Source organism: Phocoena phocoena, chromosome 5 (assembly GCF_963924675.1).
Source record: "Phocoena phocoena chromosome 5, mPhoPho1.1, whole genome shotgun sequence".
Lineage (NCBI taxonomy): Eukaryota > Metazoa > Chordata > Mammalia > Artiodactyla > Phocoenidae > Phocoena > Phocoena phocoena.
In genome coordinates this window covers 37,281,377-37,296,787 of record NC_089223.1, presented here as the reverse complement: position 1 = coordinate 37,296,787, position 15,411 = coordinate 37,281,377, and the positions used below count along the sequence as shown (strand labels likewise).

Below are 15,411 nucleotides of genomic sequence, written 5' to 3'. Positions count from 1 at the left end.
TTTATGCTATTTTTTAAATAAATTGTAAAAAATGTTTTCATCTCCTATAATGACATGGAAAATATCCAAAGTTTTCTTATGCTGATTCATTAAGTGTGTTTACATGCAATTAGACAAAATAATAATATTGAAAGAAGCAAATTTCTTGTTTCATTGCTTTAAGAGAATAATAAAAATGGAATCATTCAAGTCACACCACTAATTTGAATACATTATTATTTTTAAAAAAAGTAAACAAATGAGTTAAATGTTTTTTTGCTTTAACCACTTATTTTTAAACTGAAAGATTAAGTTACTCTGAAGTTGTGAGGATAAGGACTATACTGTATTTGTCTCCTACCTAGGACACATAAATAGATGTTCAATAAATATTTTTGGAGTGGATGAATGTACCACTTAAGAACGTACCTCAGAAATTAAACTAGAAATTTAGAGCAATCTTCTTAGAGCTTGATTTGCACCAAATTGAAGTTTGCAAAATGTTAACATTAAGGAAGAAGCAATTGCTTTTTGAAAGTCTTCCTTTCATAAAAGAAGTCCTTTAATATTACTAGTTTCCTTAGTTCATGTAAAATATTATTTGGGTTATAAAAATTGATTTTGTGTATAACTGTTCACAGACAATATTTTCACAAATGTGAATATAAAAGTGTTAATGGAAGGCAAACTATGAGTGATACACTTTTCTAGGCAGAGTGTGGAAGAGTTTTTAAGATGAATAACATTTTGCACCTGCTTTTGAGTTGCAGACAATGTGGACTGCTGGGTAAACAGAAGGATTCCAGACAAGAATTCAGGGAAGGACAGTATCAGAAGTTCAGTGACAAGGAAGTGAAGTCACTCACTCCATGGAGTAAAGCTTAAATCCTCTAAATTGCATTTCAGACATTTTACATTGGGTTTTATACTAGGATAAGCATATCTTTAAAGCAAGAAATATGTGACATAGAGAGGATGGGAAATTTCAAAGGGGCATTTGACTCTTATTTGTGTATGTGCCATCACATTTCATGTGCTCAAGAACTGTGCATTTTTACAGCTTGTTTCAGTAACTAAAACAGAACACACTGATCTAAAAGAATGAGCAGATGGAATTCAGTCTGGACCTGAGGGACATGACTTGCCACGTTCATTGGTCCCTGACGTGAACTGATCTGAGACAGTGGGATTTTCAGTGTGTTTCACTAGTTGCAAATGTCTTCCAGGCATGCCTTTCAAAAAGCTGGGAGGAAAGGCACGCAACAAGTAAAAAATATCATTCTGATAAATCGGTAAGGTCAAAAAATCTCTATCTTGGGTAAAACCCAGTTCAACTACTGAACAAACAGAATCCTCCTTCTAGACTGGTTGCTGCATAAGGTAGTTTTCAAGACACCTTTCTTCTTACTGCAAACTGGGTCAAACTTACCCAAATATTTGGTAACATTTTATGGTACCTGGTATGCACCAATAATTCCTTCTGACCCTTTCTCTCCATAAGCAATCTTGTGGAATTTAATTTCCCATCTTAATATTGTGGGTATTTTCAGGTACCTATATTTGGCCACTTTTAAACTTATTTTACTAAGAGAGTAAAGATCTGTGGTTTAAATTAGAATAAAATCTATGCCAGAGATAACAAAAGACTTTGGGTTTCTATTTTTCTTATAAATAAAAGGATAAATTGTGTTAACGCAAAAGAATAGGTATGTTTATCTTCCAGATTTTTTTCTAATAGTTAACTGGTTAAACAAAATGTTTTATTTACAGAAATAGAAGGGCCATTCCTCAACACTGTCAGACACTAATTAACATGGGTTTGGTGACCTTATCAAGACACAAAATCATAATTTAAAAAATTCACCAAGGAGTTTGAGATATTAAGGTTGGCTACCACGTAGACAAAAAAAAATCTTTTACCCGCTCTCGAGTAATAATTAAACTGATTAGAAATTCTAATGAATTAACCTAAGATATTTAACACTGTTTTAGTCACCTAATACTTCCAGAAAATTATTTTTTCCTTTCCATCAATCTTATACTTTAAAGGAAACTTACTGAATTGCAGATGTACAACCAATATCCCTAGATAGAAAAGAAGGTCATTTTTAGAAGAAACCAATCTCAAATGAAAGCACAGCCTTCTGCCTGGTCACATACATATTACACACTCATTACCCACAGTGAAAAAGTAGGTCATTCCTCATTTCTTATTTATTCCCTGGCACAATCAGACCACATGATGAAATGTGAGATGCTTCAGAGTTACTGTCAGGACATGAAACCCAAGACAGTGAGCAGAACAACAGCCACTGGCAACAAGGCAAACTCCAACAAATTCTGGATTTGGATTTGGTTTTATGTTACTGGAAGCATATTTGCTCTAGTTTTTAATAGTTCATAAGAAACAGAAATCATAATGTATCAACATAGTATCCACCTACAAAGAGTTCAAAAAAGCCAAATTTTTCCCCTCATTCGCCCTCTTGTTCCACCAACATTTTGAAAACAAAAGAAAAAAAATTTAAAAAGAGAGAAAGAACACAGAAATGATTTAAATAATTTCAAATCCTTATTAAACATCACTGAAGTGCATTTGATCCATCAGGCTGACTTTCAGTTCTTACCACTAAGACCTTGCAGAGAAACTGGATTTACGTAGTTTTGCCTTCCAGGATTGATCTAGAATTGTAGAGGTGAGATGTGTATGAATATGGGTGTGGGTTTTAAGTCCGTTTTATGAACACGGACACAGGACAATTCTCATCATTTGTAGTAGTCTTTGGAGTCCAATCATGCAGAATAACAGGCAGATTCAAGTCAGGTCTTATCGCAAGATAGACATGGCAAGGTGAACAGTTTAATGCTAACTAGGGGTGGGAGATTTGTGTCCATTAGATTATACTGGCCATTGGTCCCACGTAATCAAAAGTTAGATATACAAGAGTCCATATACAGAGGCCTTCCATTTCAGCTTGCTGACCAAGGAAATGTGTCAATGTGAGCCATTTCAGACAGCGAAAAAACTGCCCAAATGCTAAAAGAAATAAAATCTTATATTTTAATCACATGGAAAATAATTAATATAACTATTTACATTATAACTTGATTGTTGTTCTTAGAGAAAAGAGTTTCCATTCTTGGTTCAATGGTATCTGTGGAAAATGTCTGTCTTTCACAATTAAAACACGTGTGGGGTATTGTGAGTAGGGCAGGGGTGGGATTCCTCCTCAGACCCAAAGTGGGTGGGCTCAAAGATTCCTGGGGCAGCTTGATCCCTTTCTCTGAGCTATAGAAGATAACTTTTTCAGCAAAGCTGATGATCGTGTTCTGTGCAGAGCATAATGCTTTTAAGATTTAGATTGTCATATGTTAAGAGAATCAAATAGAAATAGACTTTGCAGAATTTAGATTTTGCAGTGACTAGTTAAAATTTAAAAGTCTGTTTTCCTTATTGTTTTCTTTTTTCCCCTGGCAGGTCATAAAAGGATTTATGTAATCTCACCTATTCTACTTATTCCATTTGTCAAGGCCTATTTTCGGATTTATCAGTCAGCTGCTATCAGTATCCACAGGTAATAATTTTCTGATAATGATAAAAGATTGAGAAAAAAACTATCCAGCTCCTTGGCCCTCAATTAAATAGTTTACTCCAATTGGAGGGAACTGACCAGACTCTGGTGCACTTGTGGGGTACATTCCCTCAAAGCTCAGTCATCAGATTCTTGAAGATGCAAGATTATTATCAGTTTTTATTCCACAAGAAGAAATTTGGTTGTAAGGCCAGTGTATCTCTTTTTAACACATTGGCCCACAAAATACATATAAAAAAATCAAACTGGTAGTGGTGGTTTTGCCAAGATCTCCCAACAATCTAGTTCCTCCTGCACATAGGCATACAGCTATCCCTCCTACAAAATACTATAAAACACTTCTTTAAGGATCGTTGTGAAACTACTTGCCATATAGGAAGTGACAGGTTAGGCCTCTCAGTGTGCCAACTTCACATTCTGAAAGGAAACCCCCAATTACAGGCAGGACCTTCACTTTTTCCAAGAATATAGACTAGGTGACTTGACACTTCTCTGCCTGAAAAGCAAGAGAGTCCTTTGGAAGTAATAGGTGACTATACAGGAAACATTTGTTTTTTTTAAGAAAAGAAGACTCATTGCAGAACATAGTATATTCTCTGAATTTGGTAATAACATAATCACCTCCTGAAGATACTATAATAAAATGGACCCAAGATTGTGAAGGACCAGCGGGCTTTTGAAATGATTATTCTCTTTGTTGGCCCATCACCTGTCTTGCTTTGACAACCTAGGAAAATTAATTCTATAAGCAGTCAAGAAGCTAACCCTTAGCTCAATTTGTACATGATATTTCACTATGAAGGATTTGTTTCATTTTTTCTTGTCCATAGGGAGTTCTGGCTAAAGGGAATCAGCCCCCAAGAGCCATACAACAGGAGAGATCAGACTAGTAGAGTTTAGGGAAGGTGGCAATAGCAGGGGAGGGGCATTGGCTAGTTCTTGCCTGGTTTCATCTGATTGAAAAAAAAAATCACTTCTGCAGACATGAGAGAGAGTCTAACTGTCAAGCAGTTCTAAGATGCTGGCTGGAGATTTTCTTCTGTTTTCTGATGTCATTTTGTGGCCGATGAAATTTCCCTTGTGACTCTCTTTCAACAGCTGCCTGCTCTCTGCACTCAATTCTGTGTGATTAAAGAGCCGGGAGTAGAAAGGCCACAGGTATAGCAAGAGAAGAGCATGGAGAAAGAAGATAAGCAAAGAAAAGGGAATACAGAGAAGAGAAGCTTTAAAAACGGGGGAGGGGGTTGAGGGAGTGTGACAGAAAGAAAATTGAGAAAGCTCATGTGATTGGGGAAGCATTTTTAAAATCAGGTTGTCTGCAATATTAACCAAAAACTCTGGCAGCAAGATAGAGAAACTGGTCCCCTGCTATTCCAGGAGACAAGCGGCACAGTCTAACGTTTTTTTCTCTCCATTTGAAACAAATGACCTCTTGTCATGAATCCTACTGTGTGAAGCAATACCATAAATGGCAGCATTGCTCCCACGGCGATGGTCAGGGTTGACTCTATTGCTTGAAAAGAGATACAGCTTTCCTACTGTTGTGTTTAAGGCAGTTTTCAGAGCACTGGCATTCTTGTCTGCTCTGTTTTCAAAGGGATTCCATTTGCCAGTCATCTCACACATATCAACCACCCATCCCATGCGTTTCACTTCTTCTTCAGGTGAAATACCACCGCACTGGTGAGCACCAAAATGGTCAGAGTGCAAAGAGCTGTGATGAATACTTCACCAAAGTGAATAAGAAGAGAAGCCTCGACCTGGTCCCTATTATTGCTGAGAAGTCACCCTGGTATCGCCTTGTATAGAACCAGGATGTTTCACAGTGCCTCCTTAAGTGCCCAGGAAAGCACTTTCATTTAATTTGAGCTAAATTCAGGAGATTTTGCTAAACATTGACATAAATTCTTCATGGCTTTTAAGACACTCTATTGCTAAAGCTACTTAGCAGCAGTAACTTATGGGCAGAGTTATTGCTGTCATGTCACCTGCGGTACAAAATTCAGATGATCAGCCCTTCTTGGATTGTTGAAATGTATGAAATAAACAAATAAACATGAAACATCAGCCATATTAAGGAGTCGCAGAAACCCCTGAGGAATGTCTGTGGAAATGTTTTCAAAGGCTAACCTGAGGATCACCCTGGGCTTTGGGTATTTTTTAAGTAATTTTTTTTTAATTCTAGAAGAGGGCAGTAATATTTCTTCTCTAAATAAGACCTTGGCAAGGTATAAACCTGGAAAGTAGCACACTCATGGAAAACACAACTTACAATCTGAAAATAGCCTAGGTAGGCTCATTTTCTGTTAGGGATACCGTACGGAAGCAATTCCACTCTGTTTCAGGGAAGGGTTCTTACCATCAGATATGTACACACTAACCCTGCCTCTTCACCTGACAGTTGTGACACATAATTTGTAAACAGCAAATGGGGTCTCCTTTCTAAAATATGAATGTTGGTGTCTCTTAGTATCTGGCTAATAATCTCCTTCAGGCCTTCCTCCACACTGCCCCACCACTCTCTATCAGAGAAAAGACCCTCAGCCTTTATTCCTGCCTTCCTTCTAAAGGTCAAAACACATTTAGCACCTGGAAACTGTTACCCCTTCCCACCCCACACTGTATATAAGCATCACATATGTTCTTTCTAGAAATTGGTATACAGGTGCCATTTAATCAGTTCAAATTTGGAAGCTACATCTTCAAGGGTCCAAGAGAGCTCACTCCCCCCATGTTCCCCCCTTTACATGTTTTCTTGTAAGACATACAGCTTAATCAATTAACAAACTAAATAGCTTATATACTGGCAATATATTACAGATGGGTTTATGTCAGAGTAATAGATCACATGAAATGGACCATGTGGTACCCCAGTGCATGATGTCTTGGTAGAGCCCTGAGGACACGGACAGTAGCATCTCTAAGTAAGTATGCTGTATGAATACAGACACATGCGGATCTGTATCTACATCCATCTGACTAGGCCAAAAGGAGCAGGTAGATGCAAGATAGAGACACACACATGCTGGATGGGACCACTGCACACCTTGTCATGCCATTTGAAAGGGCAGTTACAGGTCGCTGGTTCTGCAGCCATTAAAATTACACTTTATGGAAAAGGCTTCTCTAATTGTGTTTGATTTGCTTTCTGTAGTAAGCATCATTAGAAGAAGACCAAAGCAAGAGCAACTAGAAGTTAAATATACATTTGGCTTAGCTGTAATACAGAACTCTGGAGAAGAAGCAGGCTGAAAGATTTGTTTCAATTTTAGGCTTGGATTCTCTCCCTTGCTGTTTTCTTGTCGTTGCATGTCTGCGTTTGTGTGTGTGCGTGAATGTCTGCGTGTGTGTGTTCCATCACATCATCTCCTGAAGAACGCTGGGTTTCGCAGGCAGGCGGCTAGTCACCTGCAACAACCCAGGGGTCCTGCCGAGGCTTCCAGGCTGCTGTCAGTGTCAGATGCCAGGGTCTGGTCAGTGGACATGGAGGAGATATCGTTGACAGACGAGGATGGAGGGAGACTCTCACTGGTGTTCACTGCTGCACCTGTGCTAAGAAAATGAAGACCAACATGACTAAACCTGGAACTGGACTCAGCTGAATGTCACTCAGGTTGCAGGCACGGGCAAATATGATAGGGGATGCCTGCTCCATCACTCATTCAACAAACTTTCATAGAACAACGAATACAGAGCACTGTATTAGATGGTGAAAATCAAGATAACAACACAGCATCCCTGGTCACAAGTTATTCACAGGCTAATGCAGTAATTGTCAAATCTCACTCTACCTTGGAGATCACCTGTAATGCTCTTAAAGGAAAACAAAAAAATAAACAATAAAACACCACTAAAAACCCCAATCACCCCTTGTACCTCCAATATTGTAATACAGTTGGCCTTGGGTGAAGTCAAGGCATTTGCATGTTTTAAAAGCTCCCCAGAGACTGTGGTGTCAAGGGCTGAAGACCACTGTTCTATGGAGAAGGCAAATGAGCAAAACCCTTTAATGTAATCATCTGAGCCTGGATGCTTTCAAATTCAGTGAGCTAAAACAAACACACATAAGATGCCTACCCCAGAAATATGGCCTGAGGGGAAGCCCAGAAATCAGAATTACTTGGAGGCTACAGCTCTAGAGAAATGAATGTATATTAAGTAAATATTATTACATAGTCATTAATTTGACATCAAACTTAAAAGTCCATATAGAAAAGCCAACTAGGACTGTGGATGAAAGTTACCATAGACCAAAAAAAGAATAGAAGCCGGAGCACACCTCTTGATTGTGTGTTTACTTTCCAGCAGGCTTGCTTACCTGGGAATCTCCAAATAAGAACTCTGAATTACTAACTTAGATTAATTTGCAAAATTTTTAAAATTTATCTGCTATGTGGGAATATAAAGACTTTGAAACTCTGAGAAGAAACTTGCTCATGGTAATCACTCCGTAAATACTTGCTGAGCTACAACAGCTTTGAGAACCACAAAGGAAAGATGAGCCAGTGGTATTGTAAAATGGAATTAAACCAGAGCACCCTGGAAAGAGTCCAATTACTTTTTCTCTTTATAGATTCTTTATACTCAAGCAATATGGGTGGTAAAATGTATGTTTTGTGAAATAGTTCGCTATTAAAAATATCTAAAGTATAAGCATCTAAAATAAGAGATGAGGAATTCTCACTACATTGTATTTTATTTGAGAAAATATAGTGTGTAAGATATATTTGGTGAAAATCATAAATCCCAAATAAGACAGTGTTATCAGATAGATCTAATAATTCAGAAAAAAAATCTAATGAAGTGGAGAGGTTAACACAATCTCTTTGTTCCTGGCATAGACATTTCTTGCCTGCGGAAAAAATGTGATTAAAATGTGACATTTGGACTTCCCTGGTGGCGCAGTGGTTAAGAATCCGCCTGCCAATGCAGGGGACACAGGTTCGAGCCCTGATCCAGGAAGATTCCACATGCATGAGCAACTGAGCTCGTGCACCACAACTACTCAGCCTTCACTCCAGAGCCCATGAGCCACAACTACTGAGCCCGCATGCCACTACTGAAGCCCATGCACCTAGAGCCCATGCTCCGCAACAAGAGAAGGCACCGCAATGAGAAGCCCGCACACCGCTACGAAGAGTAGCCCCCGCTCACCGCAACTAGAGAAAGCCCGCGTACAGCAATAGACACCTAGTGCAGTAATAAGTAAGTAAATAAATAAATAATAAGTAAATAAATAAATAACAAATATTTTTAAGAAAATGTGACAGTATCTGGAGAGGACACACAGACATAAACTAAAACAGATTATATGTACCCTATATGCTTTTTAAATTTTTGTTTGTTGATTATAAATATATTTATGTAAATTATGAGAAATATAAAAAATACAGGAAAAAAGGTAACAATATGCACTCATCCTCAAATTAATGATAAGAACGGTTAAACTTCTGTTATATTTCTTTCTAGTCTTTTTGCTAGGAAGTTTCTTTAACTGTAATCATTTAATGTATATCCATTTGTATCCTGTATTTTCATACACAAAAGGCTTATGCATTTTTCATGTTCTTTAAACTCTTAAAAGTATCTGTACTTCCTAATCTTAAGTACCTCTAGATTTTTAAATCTGTCTTGTTAACATCTTCCTGTAAATAATTTTACTCTCATTATCAGAAAAAATATATAATGTGAAGTTATCTGGTTTCAATTTATTCCAACTTTACTTAATTACATCCTTTACAGATATGGTGCAGAGCTAGTTCATTTCCTCTCATGACATATGCTAGTAGATTTCCTTTGTCAGCAGACAACCCTTGATTACATAGCCCAAATACCCAGCTCTGCTTTTCTCCTTGATTCTAGATTAAATTATACCAACATCCTCATGTTCTTTCATCAGCTTTGGCCTGTAATAATTGAGCATCACCGTGATGGGCTTTTTAGAATCATATTCAATTTTTCCACATCATTATTAAAGGGTAGTGATTAAAACTAGATATAGGATTCTAATAAAGACATGATCAATTGTGGGCCAACAGAGTGAGATTACTGTCCATTTATCTCCTAGATGATAAATCCCTATACTACAGATGGCTTTCAAATCACAGTACTAGAGTTTAGATTTAGTTTTGACTTGAAATATAAAATATTGCCCATGTAAATTTTTGTAACAGTTTCATTGAGACAAAATTCACAAATCTAATTTGTACAATTCAATGTTGTTTTAGGATAGTCACAAAGTTGTGCAACCATCACAAGAATCAATTTGTAGTGTTTTCATCACCCCAAAAGGAAACCTTATACTCTGTTTCTTACCAACCTGAGGCAATGACTAACTTACTTTCTGTCTCTATAAAATTGTCTATTCTGGACATATCAGTTAAATGGAATCATACAATATGTGACCTTTTGTGACTGGTTTCTTTCACACAGCATAATGTTTTCAAGGTTCATTTAAATCACTACTTCATTCCTTTTTATGGCTGAATAACATTCTACTGTATGAATACATCACTTTTATTTAACTATTTATTAGTCACTGGTCATTTGATGGACATTTAGGTTGTTTCTACTTTCTGGCTATTATGAATAATGTTGTTATGAGCATTAATGTACAAGGTTTTATTTCTCTTGGGTAAATACTTAAGAGGAGAACTGCTGGGTCATAGAATAACTCTATGTTTAATATTTGAGGAACAGCCAAACTGGTTTTTCAAAGTGGCTTCATCAGTTTACATTCCTACTAGTAGTGTATGAGGGCTCCAATTTTCCCCTATCCTCTCCAACACTTATTATCTATCTTTTTGATGATAGCCATCCTAATGTATGTGAAATGGTATCTCATTGTGATTTATTTGCATTTTCCTGATGGCTTTTCATGTGCTTGTTAAACATTTGTATATCTTCTTTGGAGAAATGTCTGTTCAGCTACTTTGGCCACTTTTTATATTGTGTTATGTTCTTTTTATTAGTGGATTGTAAGAGTTCTTTATATATTATGGATACAAGTCCCTTATCATGTAAGATTTGCTGATGTTTTCCTCCTGTTCTATGGATTGTCTTTTCACTTTCTTTTTTTTTTTTTTTCGGTATGCAGGCCTCTCACTGTTGTGGCCTCTCCCATTGTGGAGCACAGGCTCCAGATGCGCAGGCTCAGTGGCCATGGCTCACGGGCCCAGCCGCTTCACAGCATGTGGGATCTTCCCAGACCGGGGCACGAACACATGTCCCCTGCATCAGCCGGTGGACTCTCAACCACTGTGCCACCAGGGAAGCCCTCTTTTCATTTTCTTGATGGTGTCTTTTGAAGCACACTTTTTAAATATTAAGTTGGATTTAACTATGTTTTTTGTCATTTGTGCTTTTAGTGTCATATCTAAGAAACCATTTCCTAACCAAAGATCATGAAGATTTACTCCTATATTTTATAATTTTACCCCTTACATTTAAGTCTATGATCCATTTTGTGTTTCATTTTTGCATATGATGAGGTAGAGATTCACATTCATTCTTTTGCATGTGGAGATCTAGTTATCCCAGCTCCAATTACTGAAAAGACTATTCTTTGCCCATGGAATTGTCTTGAAATCCTTGTTAAAAATCAATTGACCATAAACATAAGGCTTTATTTCTGCACTCTCAATTTCATTTCAATGATCTGTATGTGTATATTCATGCAAATACCACACTGTCTTGACTATTACAGATTTATGGTAAGTTTTGAAATAAGGAAGTATGAATCCTCCAACTGTGTTCTTTTTCAAGATTGTTTTAGCTATTCTGTGTCCCTTGGCTTAATGCAAACCAAAAAGTATTTTAAAGTATCTCAACAAAATAGACCTGGTATCCTTTTGAGATAAGCTTTTTCTCCTTTCCTGGTTGAAATTGATTATGTGGACATGTTCTAATCGTCACAGTTAAAGCTGAGTACTGATTCAAGCAGGGTGAGATAAGACTCAGCTGAGATTAGGCTCCCTTATAAGATTGATGTTTACAAATAAACACAAACCCACAACAATGGCAGCTAGAGAAATTCTACCAAAAATATTGAGGAAATTTCCCCAGTAAAACACAAATTTTTATCTATAAATAATTCTGAATGAAGGCAACAAAAGTCAGGGCAGCTTTTAATAAATTCTTCATATACAGGGGATCACATTCCTACTGCACCTATTTTATAATCCGCATATTTTCAATGTACTTACCATTCTAAGTGTTATGCCATATGGGTTAGCCCGTTATATATAGTTTTGTCACATGATTACTTCATGTTTATGTTTCCCTTGCTTCTTTTGATTTCTTTCATTATATTTCTTAATTTCTTCTATCTTCCTCTATCCCAACTCTTGAGCACAGAATAAGTACTCAGTTTAACAAAATGCTGAGTATCTTTTGTGTGTACTCTTCTAGAGAGGTTCTGTGAGGGAAAGCAAATTTCTCCCTGCTATGAAATGGATGAAACTGCTGACCTAGTTTTGGCTAAGGGAAATCACTTTGTTGTAGTTGTCTTTCTACTCCTTTTGTTCATCAGCTGGCTTTCTGTAATTTCTATCTTCTATGTTGGAATGGTCCTGCCATCTATGTTATCAAAGTTGAATGCAAATTATAGTTGGTATTCAGTTACTCAAAGTTCAGAATCTTTATCAGCTGTATTTCTAGGGTTCCGTAGATTATTGTTCCTGATTTCTTATAGCACAAATGTATTAAAAGAGGTTCTCAACCTCTCCTCTAATGCTTCCTCTATAAAATTTCCATTTCATTCCCATGAGAAGGGTTGTATGAGAAGAGTTCCTCTTTATACAGTGCTATGGTGGGAGAATCATGTGTATTATCTAGTGGTGTGCTGGAGTAGCTTTTAGAGGCTTTTGAGAGTCAGTTATTAGCATTTCTTTCCAACTCTGCCCTCACTGATGTCACATCAGTAGCTTGAAGTTGATCACAGTGAGAATATTTACAGCATAGAAATTAGTAAATGCGATAATCAGTCATTTATTTAAAAGAGATGGTTGTTAAAAATTGTCCCCCACTATAATATAAAAAAACTTTTACTTTTGTATTACTTTTTCTATTGCACCATAATATATGCCTCTTGACTGTAGCCACCTCTGGCTTTACAGGATGATCCTCTCAAGTCTGTTTTTTGTGTAGGCAATAAATGAACATTTAAACCATAAAACCAAATACAAATAATAGAAGGGTCCAGACATAGATTTTGGTTTCAAGTTATTAATTTACTGCCAAACAGTTTGTGACAATCTCTTAAATAGAACGGAACTGAATTGAACTTGATTATAATGTCCACTTGCCCAGGATATACTAGCAGTGTGATAAATATCCCTTCTTCCTATATTGTTTTCAGAGAAACCAGTAAAGATAGACATTTTTTTAAATGTTTATCATCAATAAAGCATTACAAATTTTTGTCAATAAAAATGTCATTAAAATTAACTGAAAATACTAACAGAGTTGCAAATAAAAAATACTAGCTACTTTCAACTTTACCCGGAAAAAATTAGGTTTTATGGAAAGAAGTAACTTACAATAACAAAAATTTATCAGCTAGAAGTTATCTAGCCAAAGGTATTCATTATTTCAGGGGAAAAGGTTGTTCTGTTTTTTAAAGGAAATTATTTTCCTGACCTATCCAAACATTAAAAAAAAGTAGACACAAAGAATTAGAAGAACTACTACAATTTTTAAAAAATCACTGAGATATATTCCTTCTCTGTCTTTGTGATCTTCAGTTTCAATTTGTTTGGGGCTGAGGTTTTTAAGTAAAAAAAGTATTGGACTAGATCTGTGACTAATTGGGAGGGACACACTCTCATGGGATGCAGAATATGGAGGGGGAAGGGCTATATGTTAAAATCACCTGAAGAGCTTTATCTTCCACGTAGAGTTTCTAAAAACTCTCTATCCATCCTGATGTTAAGCATCCCTATCTTGGGTGAGTCATTGTTACTTGTGGGATGTTTCCTTCTCAGGCACAATGAGGCCGTGAACAGACTGAGAGCTAGATGACTTCCTAGTCTGTTCTAGCTCTAACGTTCTATAACAAATACTTTTAGATGAAAATTTATTTATATTCACGGACTGCTATTCCCTCAGCAATCTTTGCAAATCAATTCAGAAAGCAAGCAGCCATGCTACTGAAAATAAATCACTATTCAAATGAAATCAGATAGCAGAAGGGAGTACAATTATTTACTTAGAAATGTATCTGAGGTTTAGATTTATTTCTTATTGATATACAAGTCCATCAATAAATTTCAAACCTGTGTATTATTAGGCAAATGTACATTTAACTTCCTATTTACATTTTAAAAAGCATCACTAAAACATGAGTTTGGGTATTAGAACAATTTTATCACTGAGAAACCACATTCACTTATTTCCTTGCTGCAGGGCTCCCAGCATTGTTGTGACTGAATATTAAGGGAATCTATGTTGTAATATTACTTCATCCTAGCTATTTACAAAATAAAATGTGATATGCAACATTAATGAGAAAAGGTGAATATAATGAAGAATGCAAAAAAAGCTGACTTTTCAAAAGTTTTCTTGGTAATTGCTTTTTCTTTCCAGCATAGGTTACTGCATGCATATATATATACCACACACAAACATACACACACAGTAGTGTTCCAATAAAAATTTAACAATTGGCTCTCCGGGGGGAGGAATGCCTTGATTTGTAGAGTCAGCCAATTTCTATGTCTTAAATCTTACATGGTAGATTTCAAGCTACAATATGAGGTCAAAAAACTCATAGTTGGATGTATACAAGTGGCTCTCATGAGCTGCAAGAGTCAACTCCAGCACATGGCTATTCTATGTCTCCACATGATGCACACAAATACATCAGACACAAATATGTCATATAATATATATCATACATATGATTTCTCAAAATTAAGCCAGGAATATTTTCCTTTAAAATCATGTTGTGAAAGACTGAATCCATAATCATTTTAACTATAAATTGTTTAAGCCAGTCAACTATAGTTTAGAGCATGCGTAGAAGGTAGATAATTTAGTATTGTTACAGGTAGTTGGAATGGTTAAAAAATAGTTTGGTCTTTTCACATGCACATAGAGCCTACATGGCATATTTTATAATTAATCATTAACATATTAAACTAAACAGGCATGCAAAAGAAATTGAGGAATATGCATTTCTAAAAATGAATAAATCAAACAACCACCTGAAAGCAGCAAAACTTTATATCTGAAGCATGAGCAAATGCCAAAAGCAACAATTTATGTACTGATACTTGGTTAATTTATCTTCATGGTGATTAATAGGGTGAATAAATATTTATTGGCATAAGAACATACTGAATCACATACTATATTAAAGTTATAATCCTGTCCTGAATTCTGTCTTTGGAATAGCACCAAGAAACATGCTGAGGGAGAACCTGAGCAGCAATTTTCAAATATTTATCAAGCTACTATTATATGCAAGGCACAACACTCAGGCACTGCATGATACACAAAGGTGAATACATACCATCTTTCTTCTCAGTGAATTTCAATCAATAAAGGTAATAAGACTATGTTTAAAATACTAAGGTACTAGTAGGACCCATATGAAGAAAAGATCCTATTCTTTGGGAAGATATGAAAAGTCTTTTGGAACAGATATAAAAAATATTTTGGAACAAGGTGTTATTTAATAAGAGAATACTTATGAATGGGCAGCATTCCAAAAGGTGGGGATCCAGTCAAGTAAGACAATGGTAATACAGGACCCTAGAATGGGTGTAGTATGAAAGGTGGAAAAACGTGGATTACAGAGGGCTATCCATGTCAGGGAGAGGTTACTAGGCTTAAATTA

At 36.2% G+C, this 15,411-nt stretch overlaps 1 protein-coding gene across 4 annotated transcripts in view; it reads right to left on the bottom strand.

Moving 5' to 3' along the window:
• Window positions 1-6,213: 6,213 nt before the first annotated feature.
• Window positions 6,214-15,411, bottom strand: part of MAPK10 (mitogen-activated protein kinase 10) — a 355,433-nt gene continuing 346,235 nt past the window's right edge. For 2 of the 4 annotated variants that reach the window (XM_065877702.1, XM_065877699.1), the window contains exon 14: window positions 6,214-7,119. In XM_065877702.1, the coding sequence (XP_065733774.1) occupies window positions 6,977-7,119 (143 nt within the window). In that variant the 3' untranslated portion in view covers window positions 6,214-6,976. The remainder of the gene's footprint in view (window positions 7,120-15,411) is intronic. The other 2 variants (XM_065877700.1, XM_065877703.1) reach the window with 1 other exon arrangement.